Source organism: Quercus lobata, chromosome 3 (genome assembly GCF_001633185.2).
Source record: "Quercus lobata isolate SW786 chromosome 3, ValleyOak3.0 Primary Assembly, whole genome shotgun sequence".
NCBI lineage: Eukaryota > Viridiplantae > Streptophyta > Magnoliopsida > Fagales > Fagaceae > Quercus > Quercus lobata.
The window spans coordinates 43,125,090-43,138,313 of NC_044906.1; the positions used below are offsets into that span (position 1 = coordinate 43,125,090).

Consider the following 13,224-nt stretch of genomic DNA (forward strand, 5'->3'; position numbering starts at 1 on the left):
TAATGTAAAGGATCAGGACCAATTTTGTAATTTACCAAAAAAAAAAACAGAGGAGGGCTTTCATTGAACCAAGTACAAATTGCCATTTCAAAAATTCAGTGACCAATCCTAAATTTACATTGTACACGCGCTTGCATAGATACACTAGTTTGCTATTAAATCGATAAATTCAATGAATTATTTTAAAAACAGATTTTTTTAAAAAAAAATTAAAATTTGAACATTGAGGATTAAAAAATCCAGAAGGATTTTTATACCCAATTCATATGGCCATGCGAAACACTGGATTTGGATCATTTTATTTAACCTATTGTTCTCTATGTCCATATAAAATCATAGCAACCAGAATTAGAAGGTACGTGCACGTTTTGATACATAAAAAAGTAAACAAAAACCATAGCAAAGAAACATAATCCAAATTTTAAATAATCATCTCTGTTCATCACTATCCATAAGGAAACTAATCTTTAATTTTGACACATGTATTCAACTAATGAATAAAACATTAATCAAATTTGAAGACGGTTAACTGTTTCCAGTGAATATCGTTATAGAATAAGATTAGGAACTTTGAACTATATTAGAACACAAGAATAATTCTATTTCAAATATTCTTAGAGAACAATATTCAACGGACTGCTATAAATTGAGGGAAAATAATGTCAATAGATATCAAAAATTAATTAATAAGGGTTTTTCTGTTCTAAAAGATGAAAGAGGATTATGATGTTTACAGACAATATGGGTAGTCAGCAGCGGGGGTCAAAAACAGACTATGCAAGCTAACATCAGGTGGCAATGTTAGTTTACTCGCATTCCGTAAGCAATATAAATAGCTCCTCATCAGTAATTGCTCCCATCTCCATTGCTCTTTCCAGTACACTAAGCCCTCCACCATCTTTAATTGATGGACGCGCACCTCTGCATGACTTATACGTTAGGAGTTATAAAAGAATCTGACCAACAGAAAAGACAGAAGTTGCATTCTATCGCTTGGTCTGTCCCTAATAAAAACAAGAATCCTCTATTTGACAAGTACAAAAGCTGTACAGTAATTTTTTATATGATGCTACAAGTTAATCATAAGAAACAGGAGTTTATATTCATTACAGTCAGTTTCTTAGAAAAAAAGACTTCCAAAACTTATATTCATGACAGATATATTACCTTCTAAGAAGAACCTTTGCTAGTGGGTTGTTCCCTCTGGAGATGCAACGGTGCAAAGGAGTCCTTCCATGGAAGTCGTGCATATTTATATCCGCACCAAATTGCAGCAACAATTCAACCATCAACAGATAGCTACAGTCACATGCAAGATGCAATAATGAACAACCTTGAAGACAGTTCGCTGGCTCATTGGAGTCCTCGATTCCATCACAGTCTGCTGGATCATACTGTTTCCTTTCAATTGCATCCGAGTCTTGTGCATCCACATGGTGATATAGATTGACACCATCCACATGATCAAATGTAGTGTTGATGAGACTTACGTCTGACATAACAATAAGGCGATATACTTCTCGCAAATTATTGTTCTTAACTGCTTGCCAGATATTTGTAGCATTGGAAAGAGTCCCGGCTTCAATTACTCCTCGGATGACCAGCAATTTCTCTACGTACTAATTTACGGCAAGAATATTATGCTTCATTTTAGACCTTAGATAGTGGAAGATGGTAAAAACTGGTAATTCAGATTGAGATTTATAGAACATGGATGATATTGCAGATATAACATAAGAATGTTTTCTGAACATTAAAACACACACACTCAGACACAAATGAAGCTGTACATATAAATGACAAGGACTCTCATGGATGAACCAGTAGTTTGCAAAGCTAAAGGCTCAAATTTACTATTACATATTAATAGTTAACATCTTACCAGATCCACAAACAGCATGACAAAGTGAAAGCAACATGAGATCATATGACACTAGTTAACATTTATGTTACCCTTTAAGCCTAAAGAATCATCTAGAAGGCCAAGATACCTACAAAAGATCTCTGAAGTTTGGGAAAACATGCAAAATCAATGCATCACTTTACTGTAAACTTCATATTGACTCATGTAGAAACTGAATAATGGAAGGATCAGCAGTGCATCTCCTCTCCACATAATGATTCAAGGATTAGATAACGAGGCAGTAGATGAGCTAGTGCCACTAGAAAGACACAAGGGATGGGGCTTTAATAACAACTTGATAAATTGCTAATTCATGAATCAAAAGGCATATTCTACATAAAACTATTAAAAGGAAGCTGTTTAAGAGGACTCAAGATGGCATTTGGTAGTGAACTATAAAGCACATTATGCAGAGACATTGATGTATGTTTCAAATCAAGAGTTGATGTGCCTTTCTGGTCTAGCTGACTACTGCAATATGCATGTTAAGTGTACTGCTAGGACATTATACATGTATGATGCCCGGGGGAAAGGATTGGACATGATAGGGATTTTTTTTTTCTAATTTTAATTTTTAAATAAGGAAAGCTATTTTATTAGGGAAAAAGATTACTTCATGCTCACGATGATGAACATAACGTAACCTTAAAAAAGCTGGGGGATGAAAGTTATGGCTTGGGGAGATGGGTTTGATGATTAATGGTTGTTCCAGTAAGGCAGCCCGTGTTTGTTAAAACAGGATATTGAAAAGTTCAAATAATGCAAATGAGAAAGAAACCATAGGGAGAGGAAGAAGAGGGGAACCCATCATAGTACCATACTCATGATGCCCCCACAGCACCATGATTTGTTTCCTAAAAAACTGTTGCAAAAGAAAAGTCCACTGCATTATTTACCAAATTTAGTGATGAGTCTATTGAACTAGAAAAGAAAAGGACAGAAAGTTAAGTGTGCAAGTAACTTTCTAGTTGGTCCAGCTAAGAAGGACAATATAGCTAAGTCCCTCCAAAGGAAATTGCGAGCTTGCCCATTATAATTATAATGACATTTGTCAAATCCCTCCAAAGATAACTGGTGAGTTTGTCCATTATATTTATAATGACATTTGTGATTTTAAAATTTTTAGTAATTATAATAAAATAAGTTTTGAATTTGACCAGAATAACCTTAGGAGGAAAATACAAAATGAATAAGAAATGCAACCCATGTTAAGGAAGGGTAAATGAAATAACACAAAGATATCAACTTTTGGTTTGATTTCAATTGCCATTTCAGATTTCATTGCAAAAAGTAGGATCTCATGAACAATCTTGGATACTATTGAATGACGCAACACAAAAAAGGAAGAAAAAATGTTACTACGTAAAGGTTGGAGATTATGGTGGGTTCCTTTTTTATGTCAGTTCGGTGGCAAGGGGTGGGGGATGGTTTTATTTGGGCGTGTTCAAGGGTTTATGGCCCAAATGATAATAATGTGAGGGGCTAGATGTGGGATGAGTTGGTTGGCATTCAGCAATACTGGAACATCCCATGGTGTTGCATTGGGGATTTTAATATCGTTCGTTTTCCGAGTGAACAGTTGGGTAATTCTTATCTTACTCCGGCTATGGAACAATTTTCTGAGTTCATTGAGGATCTTAATTTGATTGATTTACCATTGGAGGGAGGGAGCTATTCTTGGTCTAGTGGTTCAGATCAGCCCTCAATGTCTAGGATAGACAGAGTTCTGGTGTCTCATGATTGGGAGGAGCACTATCCGGATGTGATCCAACAGATTTTATCTCGTCCTGTTTCAAACCATTTCCCAATTCTATTGGCGAGGGGAAAAAGTCCGTTTAGGTTTGAGAATATGTAGTTAAAGACAGATAGGTTTATAGAAAGAGTTCATTCTTGGTGGAATTGACATTCTTTCTCTGGTACACCTAGTTATGTGTTTGCCAAAAAATTGAAGGCTTTGAAAGAAGATATTATTCAGTGGGACCGTAGTGAGTTTGGTCATGTTAGACATAAAAAGAAAGAATTATTGGAGGCTTTGAAATTTTTAGATGCCAAGGAAGGGGAGTTTGGCCTCTCTGATGCAGAGACATGTGAGAGAGTTGTTGTGAGATCTCAATTAGAGAATTTTCTTTCACTGAAAGAAATCTCATGGAGACAGAAATCGAGGATGTTATGTATTAAGAAAGGAGATAAAAATACTAAATTCTTCCATAAGGTGACTGATTCCCGTAGAAGGTATAATCATCTAAGTATTTTGGAGGTGGATGGAGTGATTTATGAGGAGGAATCTAAGGTAGTTGCTCAGGTAGTACAATTTTTATAAAAATCAGTATTAGGAGACAGAGGAGTGGAGGCCTTTTATGGAAGGTTTGGAGTTTGATCAGATAGACACGTTGGAGAGGGGCTGACTTGAAAGGAGGTTTGAAAAGGAGGAGATTCTTCTAGCTATTAAAGAGTTGGAAGGAGACAAAGTATGGTTGTATGTGGGGGGGCTGGTTTTCCAGAGCTGTGATTGGCCCTTATGGTGTTGGTTTATGGAAAAATATCAGTAAGGGATGGCCTTCTTTCTCTCACCATATTCTGTATGATATTGGTGATGGATCTAGAGTGAAGTTTTGGCAAGACCGATGGTGTGGAGAGACTTCTCTTGCTGTTAGATTTCCAGACTTGTTCAGATTTTGTAGGAATAAGGATGCCAGTGTGGCTGAGCTTATGATGTCCGCTCATGTTGTCCTCTTTTGGGATGTGAGATTCATTAGGAGTGTGCATGCTCGGGATCTAGAGTCTATGTCCGACTTCATGGCATCTATTTATGGTTCGCATACAAGGGGGCGAGGTGAGGATAAATTGTGTTGGATTCCTAACAAAGTTAAGGGTTTCTTGGTTAGTGGTTATTATAGAATTTTAGCTGGCACCGCTTCCATTGGGTTTCCTTGGAAAAGTATTTGGAAACAAAAGATTCCCTCTAGAGTAGCTTTCTTTGTTTGGACTGCTGCTTTAGGGAAATGCTTGACGATTGATAATTTACGTAAAAGGAAGGTGTGGATTCTGGATTGGTGCTACATGTGTAAGAGAAATGGTGAATTGGTTGACCATCTATTTCTTCATTGTCCTTTTGCTTCGGATCTATGGTCTATGGTTTTGGGCCTTTTTGGAGTTTCTTGGGTTATGCCGCACTCTGTTCTGGGGCTGTTATGGTGTTGGCAAGGCAGCTTTGGTCGTCATCGAAATGGTTATATTTGGGCCATCATTCCTCATTGCTTATTGTGGTGTCTTTGGAGGGAGAGGAATAGTAGATGTTTTGAAGATACTGAGAAATCTATTCCTGACCTCAAGCTTCTCTTTTTTAGAACTTTAAGGGATTGGTTGTTTGCTTTGCAAGATAAATCTTTCCCCTCTTTTATTGATTTCCTAGACTCTTGTAATTTTTGTATTTGATTTCTTTTCCCTTGTACACTCCCTGTGCACTAGGGTGTCCCCTTTTTTATCAATATATCTTTTACTTATCAAAAAAAAAAAAGATGTTTTAGCAGTATTTGAAGAGTTTTATCTACACAGTAAATTTGAAAAATCTTTGAATGCTACTTTCATAGCATTAATCCCTAAGACGAATGATGCTTCCAATATTCAAGACTTCAGACCTATTGCATGGTCGGGAGCTTGTACAAGATCTTGTCTAAGGTTTTGGCAAATCGCTTGAAAGTGATTTTAGATCAACCAGTATTTGAGTTTCAGAATAGTTTTGTGGGTGGCAAACAGATACTTGATTCAATTTTTATTACCAATGAGTGTGTTGATAATCGAGTAAAGGGTAAGATTTCGGGGGTTATTTGTAAGCTACATATTGAGAAAACTTGTGATCATGTGAATTGGGAGACTCTACTAGATCTGTTGAAGAGAATGAGCTATAGGGAGAAGTGGTGCAAATGGATTCGTACTTGTATATCTACGATTCAATTTTCTATTTTGGTCAATAGGTCTCCACCTAACTTTTTTGGGAGCACAATGGGATTGAGACAAGGGGACCCACTATCTCCTATGCTGTTTTTGGTTATGATAAAGGTTTTTAGTAGGATGTTGAAAAGAGTTGAAGGTGCTAGCTTGCTTCGTGGTTTTAGGGCTGATGGTAGACGGGGTGGAGGGGAATGTGTCTCGCATCTTTTGTTTGCGGATGATACAATTCTGTTTTGTGATGCAGATGTGGAGCAAATCCTACATGTTTGGATGCTACTACTTTGTTTCCAGGCTATGACAGGTTTGAAGGTTAATATCTTGAAGAGTGAGATGGTTCCAATAGGGGAGATTAATAATGTGCATGCCTTGGCAGAGATTTTGGGTTGTAGGATTGGGACTTTGCCTATGACCTATCTTGGTATGCTGTTGGGGGATACCCATAAGTTCCCTACTATTTGGAATCCTATGTTGGAGAAAACTGAGCGAAAGTTGGCTGGGTGGAAGAAGTTGTATTTGTCAAAAGGTGGAAGACTGACGTTCCTTAAGAGCACGTTATCTTGTCTTCCTACTTACTATTTATCTCGTTTTACTATCCCTACACGTGGCTAATAAAATTGAGAAGTTGTAAAGGGATTTCTTGTGGGGGATTCCTTGTGGGGGATTCCAAGACACAATTGGTAGCGCGGGAGAAGGTGTGCGCCTATGGAAAATCGTGGTTTGGGAGTAAAGAAATTAACTACTTTTAATAAAGCCTTATTAGGAAAATGGTTATGGTGGTTTGGGGTTGAGGAGACATGGCTTTGGAGAAGGGTTGTAGCTTTGAAGTTTGGGGAAGAGTGGGGGGATGGTCTTACAACTAGGTAGGCCCATAGGGGGTATACATGGGTGTGGTTTGTGGAGAAGTATCCGGATGGGTTGAGAGATTTTTAACAAAAATATTCGGTTTGAGGTAGGGGTGGCATATAGAGTGAAATTTTGGACAGATCGATGGTGTGGGTATTTACCACTGCAACTGGCCTTCCCAATTGCTACTAGTAGAGAGGCATTGCTACTAGTAGAGAGGCATCTGTGGACTCTTCTCTTGAACGGTTGGGGATAGAGGAACGGAGAAGTTGGAATGTTCGTTTAATTCGAGAACCAAATGATTGGGAGATGGGTGTTGTAAATGAATTCCTTTGTACCTTGGGATTTAATTTACCTCCAACTGAGAATGGAGACCGTATGAAATGGAAGTTGACGAAGAATGGGAATTTTGACATCTGCTCGTTTTATAATATGTTACGAGGTCCCTTGCCCATTATCTTTCCTTGGAAAGGTATTTGGAAGGTTAAGGCTCATCGGCATGTTTCTTTCTTTGTTTGGACTGTAGCTTGGGATAAGATTCTTATAGGCGACAATTTGCGGGGTAGAGGCTTTGATTTTGTTGATTGATGCATTATGTGTCATTGTAATGGGGAGATGGTGGATCATTTGCTACTCTATTGTGAAAAAGCTTATTAGTTGTGGAGCTTGGTTTTTAGATCTTTTGGGATTTCATGGGTCTTGCCAAGATCAGTTGCAAATACTCTTTTTGATTGGTGGAATTGGTTTGGAAAGCACTCTTCTAGCATTTGGAATTTAGTTCTGTTGTGCCTAATGTGGTGTATTTGGAGGGAGCGAAATTTGCAAACTTTTGAGAATGGTTCACTTTTTGACTGGTCTAGGGCTTGGGGACTCACCTCTAGTGATTCTCTCCCTTTGTTCCTTAGTTCTCTCCTTTGTAAATAGCTTTTTCTGTCTTTTCGTTTCTTTTTCTGTAATCTTTGGTCTGCCTTATGCTTTTTTTGCATGAGGTAGCTTTTTGAACATACATCTTTCTTACTTATCAAAAAAAAAAAAAAGAAATAGGATACTACGTTGGTTAATAGTAAGAATTCATTCTAAAAATCTGAGAACAGTAAAGTTGGTTGCTATACTCATTTACAAGGCAGCCATTGAATGGTCTATAACATGTAACTGCAACCTGAACTTGTATAGAGAGAATGTAGTACCAGTACCAGCTAAAACAAGACATATCATATCTTAAATTGGTGGTGATTTGTTTTACCACGAAGGCACATATCCCTAATTAATCACCAGTCTAATATTGGAATTATGTGGAAATATAAAATAGGCTAAAATGCAAAACTGACCCTCTAAATTTTTTCAAATTTCATTTCAGTCCTTTAACTTTGATTTCTTTTATTTCAATCCTCTAACTTTCAAGTTTATTCAATTAAGACTTTTCCATTAACTTTTGTTATATATTGTGTTTAATTTTTCAATTTTTAAAATTTTTCTTCAAATTTTTTAAATTAAAAAAATTCAACAAATGATTGAAAAATATTTTGCAGATTTTTTTTTTCAAAAAATTTTAATAAAAGTTGAAGGAAAATCCTTAATTGAATAAATTTGAAACTTAGAGGACTATAATGAACAAAAGTAAATTTAGAGAACTGAAATGAGATTTGAAGAAATTTAGAAGGTCAGTTTCGCATTTTTACACTAAATAAATGCTTCGTAAGCATACTAATTTGAAATTCCTAAATATCTTCCACATGCTCATCAGCAGTTAGAATTACATGTCTATCAATTCTCTATTTAGATTCTAATGAAGTAGAATTAGCATATATCAATACTTATCCAAGACAAAAGAAAAGACGTGCACATATCATCCTGCTTACAGAGTATATAATGGACATACCATTTTTGGTACATATATTACTTTCTCTGTCACATTTTGTTTTCCCTCCTTCCTTTCTCGGAAGTTCCATTAATAGATGTCCACTTTTAATACCAATACACAATATTTATGACTTTCCCGAAAACTTCATCAAAAAAAAAAAAAAAAGAACAAAAAAGAAAGAATAAAGCAGCAAATGAAAGAAAAATAATGCAAAAAAGGGTGGAAGAGTATTATTTAGAAGAATATTAAGAAATCTTATTGCAAGTTTCAAAATATCAAAACAGAAAATTTATCACCAATGCCAAGACATGAATTTCCCACATACACAAGATGAGAGTTTAACTGATCAATAATACTTCTATGTATTTCCTTTTTGGGATGTTTCATAATATATGTTGATCTTCCAAAATCAAAGCACAAAATATGTATGACTAACGTAATTCACAAAACCAAGACTGGTGCAACACAGAAACTGAAGAAAATAAAAAAAAAAAAACTACGAATCAGAATAAGCGCCTAAGGTCGCATAGAATCAGCATCAAGCTATTGAAGGAAAAACTTCAACAATAAATTTATTACTCAAGGAAATTGTCTCTACTAAAGTATAATAGTGTGCTTATATAGACTAATATGACTTCACCCTAATTCTAATTGACTTAGGAAAGCCCAATTATTGAATCACAAAAATAACCCAAGTCTAGTAAATTAAATATAATACTAAGTATTAAAGTATTGGGTTTATCTTGATGTAATGGCCCAAGAGGCCTAGTTATGTTGTGAGTCCATGTTGGGCTAACCCTAGCTTCTAGTCTCTATATATACCCTATTAAGGGTTCACTGTAATTGATGAGTTGAGTTTATAGTAAAGATGTAGTTACTAGGGCTTTATTCTGTGGATGTTCGAACCACATAATCCCTTGTGTTCTTCTCTCTTTCTTGCTTTCGCTTCTCTATATTATTTTATTCTCGTCTTTAACACAACTTAATTTAAATAATACGACCTAAAATAAAATTTGAGTACTAAAATAAACAAAATCAAAATAAAATAAAATTTTCTTTGCACTTTCCACATCAATGACTTTCTTATGCTACCCTTATATTCAAGTAGAATAGAGTGAAAAATAAAATACAAAGAGAAATCATTAGAAATGGGCTGGAGGTAGTATTATACAGAAAAATCTCACAGAAATTTTTTGCAATTTTAAAGATGTCATACAGAATATCAATACTGATGCTCTAAGCAAGATATTGATTTCAATACATATACAATACAAGAGACGGATTAACTAGTTACCTTTGCTTGAATGTATTTCTCCCTAACGTAGTTGGGATCTTTGGGGCATGGTTTTGTAACTGATGCGATCATAGCACTTGATTCATCTATCCTGCATAAGATTACATTGGAATTACAAGGGAATAACATTAAAAATTTAAAACTTCTAGAATACCACAAAATGTATATGACCAATATTCAATCAGCCAGACAAGAAATGATGCCAGTAAGCTAAATTGTCATATAGATGATATTTCCACCAATTCTTAGCTTTAATTCACGAGAATTCACTCTCTTTATTGACTGAAATATATAAACACATCTTTAGATCTATTCAAATAGCAGTGGCTAAAAGCCATAACAAAGTATGGACTAAGATCTTTTTATTTGTTTGAAATCTTGGTCATACTCTCTCTCTCTCTCTCTCTCTCTCTCTCTCTCTCTCTCTATATATATATATATATATATATGCATATTTATTGATTGATTGATTGATTGATTGATTTCTAAGATTTAAACCATAGATCTTCTCCACCTGAGCCAAGGCCCAAGAGCCAAAAATCCATATGCATATATGACATTAATAAGTATAACCAAATTCATATTTCTCTTTCAAACAGCGGTGGGAAATGATAAATTCGAGGAAAACATGGAACTGGTCACTATACCAGGGGAAATGGTAATGACGAGTAAGAAACTAAGAAAGTATATAAAAATTATTGCATTCAGAAAATAAACTAGATGGGTAAATCTGAATTCTTGCTGAGAACACTCAAAACTACCCAGTACTAAAAGTATAGATTACCATGTAGCCACTGAACCAAAGATTTTATAAAACCATATTTCAGAAAAAACATATCAGTTCCCTCAATCTAAAGGAATGTTATTGTAAAAGTTTGTGTAAGGTGACTTTGTAGAAAGCAACATTAAACTGTCTTAAAACAAATGGCATTTTCTTCTCCCATAATATGGGATGGAGAGTGAGGTCATTCCGTCATGGATTCAAAAATCACTGTGTGTGTGTAACTTATCAATAACAGTAATAATAATTTTTTTTTTTTTTTAACATTTTAAAACAAGTCTCAAAGGTTATTCCTAGTGCAGAAGGCTCCAATTTCTATAGAGCTTCAAAGAGGTAATCAATAGGCAACCTTACCCCCAATTTTTGGAGAGACTGATTCCCACACTCAAACTTGCCACACATTGCTTGGAGCCTTGGACAGAGGGCACTTGCCATTGCTCAAAGGTCTGGCCTATATCTTAAACAAGTCTCAGTTCTTATAAATGTTGCTGCTGCAACCTTTTCATTAATTCACCAATATCTCTCATTAATTGCAGTCTCAAAAGTTGCCAGATTAATATTTTAAATACCTCAAATAGAAGGGTTTATTTAATAGCAAAAGATCCTCCATGATAAATGTAAGAAAAAACCCCAAATTTCATTTAAAAGAGTTAGAAGAATCTCTTTACCAAAAGTTAGGGAGAGCTTGTTGCCAAAAAAGGAGATAAAATCTAAACTAAACCTTTTTTTTCTTTTACAATCTTAGGTGAAGTGTACGGATCAAAAGGTGCAACATAGTTAAGGCAATAAACAAACTAAGTTGTTCATAAATGGCTTAGACTTTGCTTGAGAAAAAGTTTGTTTATGTTCATTTCATTAGGAAAAAAGTCAAGTTCTACCTGTATTTGAAGCTTGATTCACAAGTTAGTAATGTTTTTAATGAACAAGCTCGTGCACAAAAAGGTTTATATATGTATGTGTCTAGACCAGTGTAACTTTAAGTAACGTTATACAAGCTAATAACTTTAATATTTCAAAAATCTCACCGCTGGATTCAATATTCTCAATGATCTTAACAAGCATGCCAAATTTTGTGCCGATCAAATGCTATTTACCATTCTATTCATAAACACATCTTTTATGCATAATTTTAACATTTTATAGATAATATGGTTATTGATCTTTGATGATCTTGAAATTCTAGAAGCATTGAGGGCACAAGAAGAAATGTAATCCAACAGTGAATTTATCAAAATTTGCATTAAATAAAAAATATTGAGTGACGTGATATTACTTAAAGTTACACTAGATGTAATTTGAACCTAACCCTATACATATAAAGCAAGTGATCCTAGATTTGAACTTTGTCTCTAGTCTACCTCTCATTTAAAAAGTTAAAAGTCCAACATGTTGGACCCCACTTATTAAGGGAGGGTTTAGACTCACAAGTCAAGTGGGAGTCTTAGAATAATAGTTAAAATGATTAAATTCACCATTTCCCAATAGCTTAGGCATTTGGGACAAGTAGTAACTTATCACATTCATTTACATCAAATTTTCCACATGCCAACAATCACAACAAAGATAAAATAAAGAAACTAACAGCTACTAGACAAACTCAATAATATAGCCTATCTGGTATACAGCTCAAGGAAATCTTACCTTTCATTCTCAAGTAGAAGCAATCCCTCCCACACAGAGTTACAAAAAGAGTTACCCAAGTTCTGGAACAAGTCCAAGACAGTAGGTTCCCAAACCTTGACATCTAATGTTAGAGATCTCACCTGCAGTAGATAGGACAAAGTATCACTTTAATAGCAGGCTCTCAACAGGGAATTGACAATCATGACACAATTATGGAGGTTATTATTCACTGTGATTCTTTAATACATAAGTGCTGACTCTAAAGAACCTGAACCTTTTTGGTTGACATAAATTTTTAGAAAAAACTATATCTAAATCATTAAAACCAATATAATCAATGTTCACGTGAAACTCAACATAAGACTTCAAGCAATCATATGAGCTTCCAATTAGGCTCTTGGCAAGAGACTCTTAGGTATGTCTTTAACATTGTGAAGAATAACTTATGATGGCCATTAAATGACTTCCTAGTAGAACATATCAAGTATCCTACTTAAATTTTATATAGTGTGACATCTCAGACGCCACTCAAAGTCAGGTTATAAGCAGGAATATTTTCTTGTAATACAGTCACTTCAATAAATAAATCATACTAGAAAGAATTAGCCTGGCTTCAATAATACAGTAACTTCAAAGAATTATTTTACGGTGTTTGTTACACCTATTTACTACGCACCACATATTGATTCATGACATATATTTTCTCAAGGAAGTTAATAATTTTAGCATTAACATCTGAGGCCTTGAAAAATGTTCCAAAAGATAAAAAAGAAGCAGCTACTCAGTCTTACTATTATAATTGCAGAGTTCTTTCACAAAGGATTTAGCTATCATTGGAAGCATATAATATTCTTTCAGCCATCATCCGTAGTGTTTCTATATGAGCAGTTTCAAGAGCCAAAACAGATATTTGTAACTATAAATTCTATAACAAAATAATAGCAATAAATTTTTTAATTTACATTCCA

At 34.9% G+C, this 13,224-nt stretch overlaps 1 protein-coding gene across 6 annotated transcripts in view; it reads right to left on the reverse strand.

Moving 5' to 3' along the window:
• Positions 1-708: 708 nt before the first annotated feature.
• The window catches only part of LOC115981842 (ADP-ribosylation factor GTPase-activating protein AGD4-like), a 44,784-nt gene continuing 32,268 nt past the window's right edge, over positions 709-13,224 (reverse strand). For 3 of the 6 annotated variants that reach the window (XM_031104233.1, XM_031104235.1, XM_031104234.1), the window contains 4 exons: positions 12,275-12,396; positions 9,853-9,943; positions 1,168-1,619; positions 709-921 (listed from right to left, as the gene is read on the reverse strand). In XM_031104233.1, the coding sequence (XP_030960093.1) occupies positions 807-921; positions 1,168-1,619; positions 9,853-9,943; positions 12,275-12,396 (780 nt within the window). In that variant the 3' untranslated portion in view covers positions 709-806. Of the gene's footprint in view, positions 922-1,167; positions 1,657-9,852; positions 9,944-10,999; positions 11,085-12,274; positions 12,397-13,224 lie in introns of those variants that run through there. The other 3 variants (XM_031104236.1, XM_031104238.1, XM_031104237.1) reach the window with 3 other exon arrangements.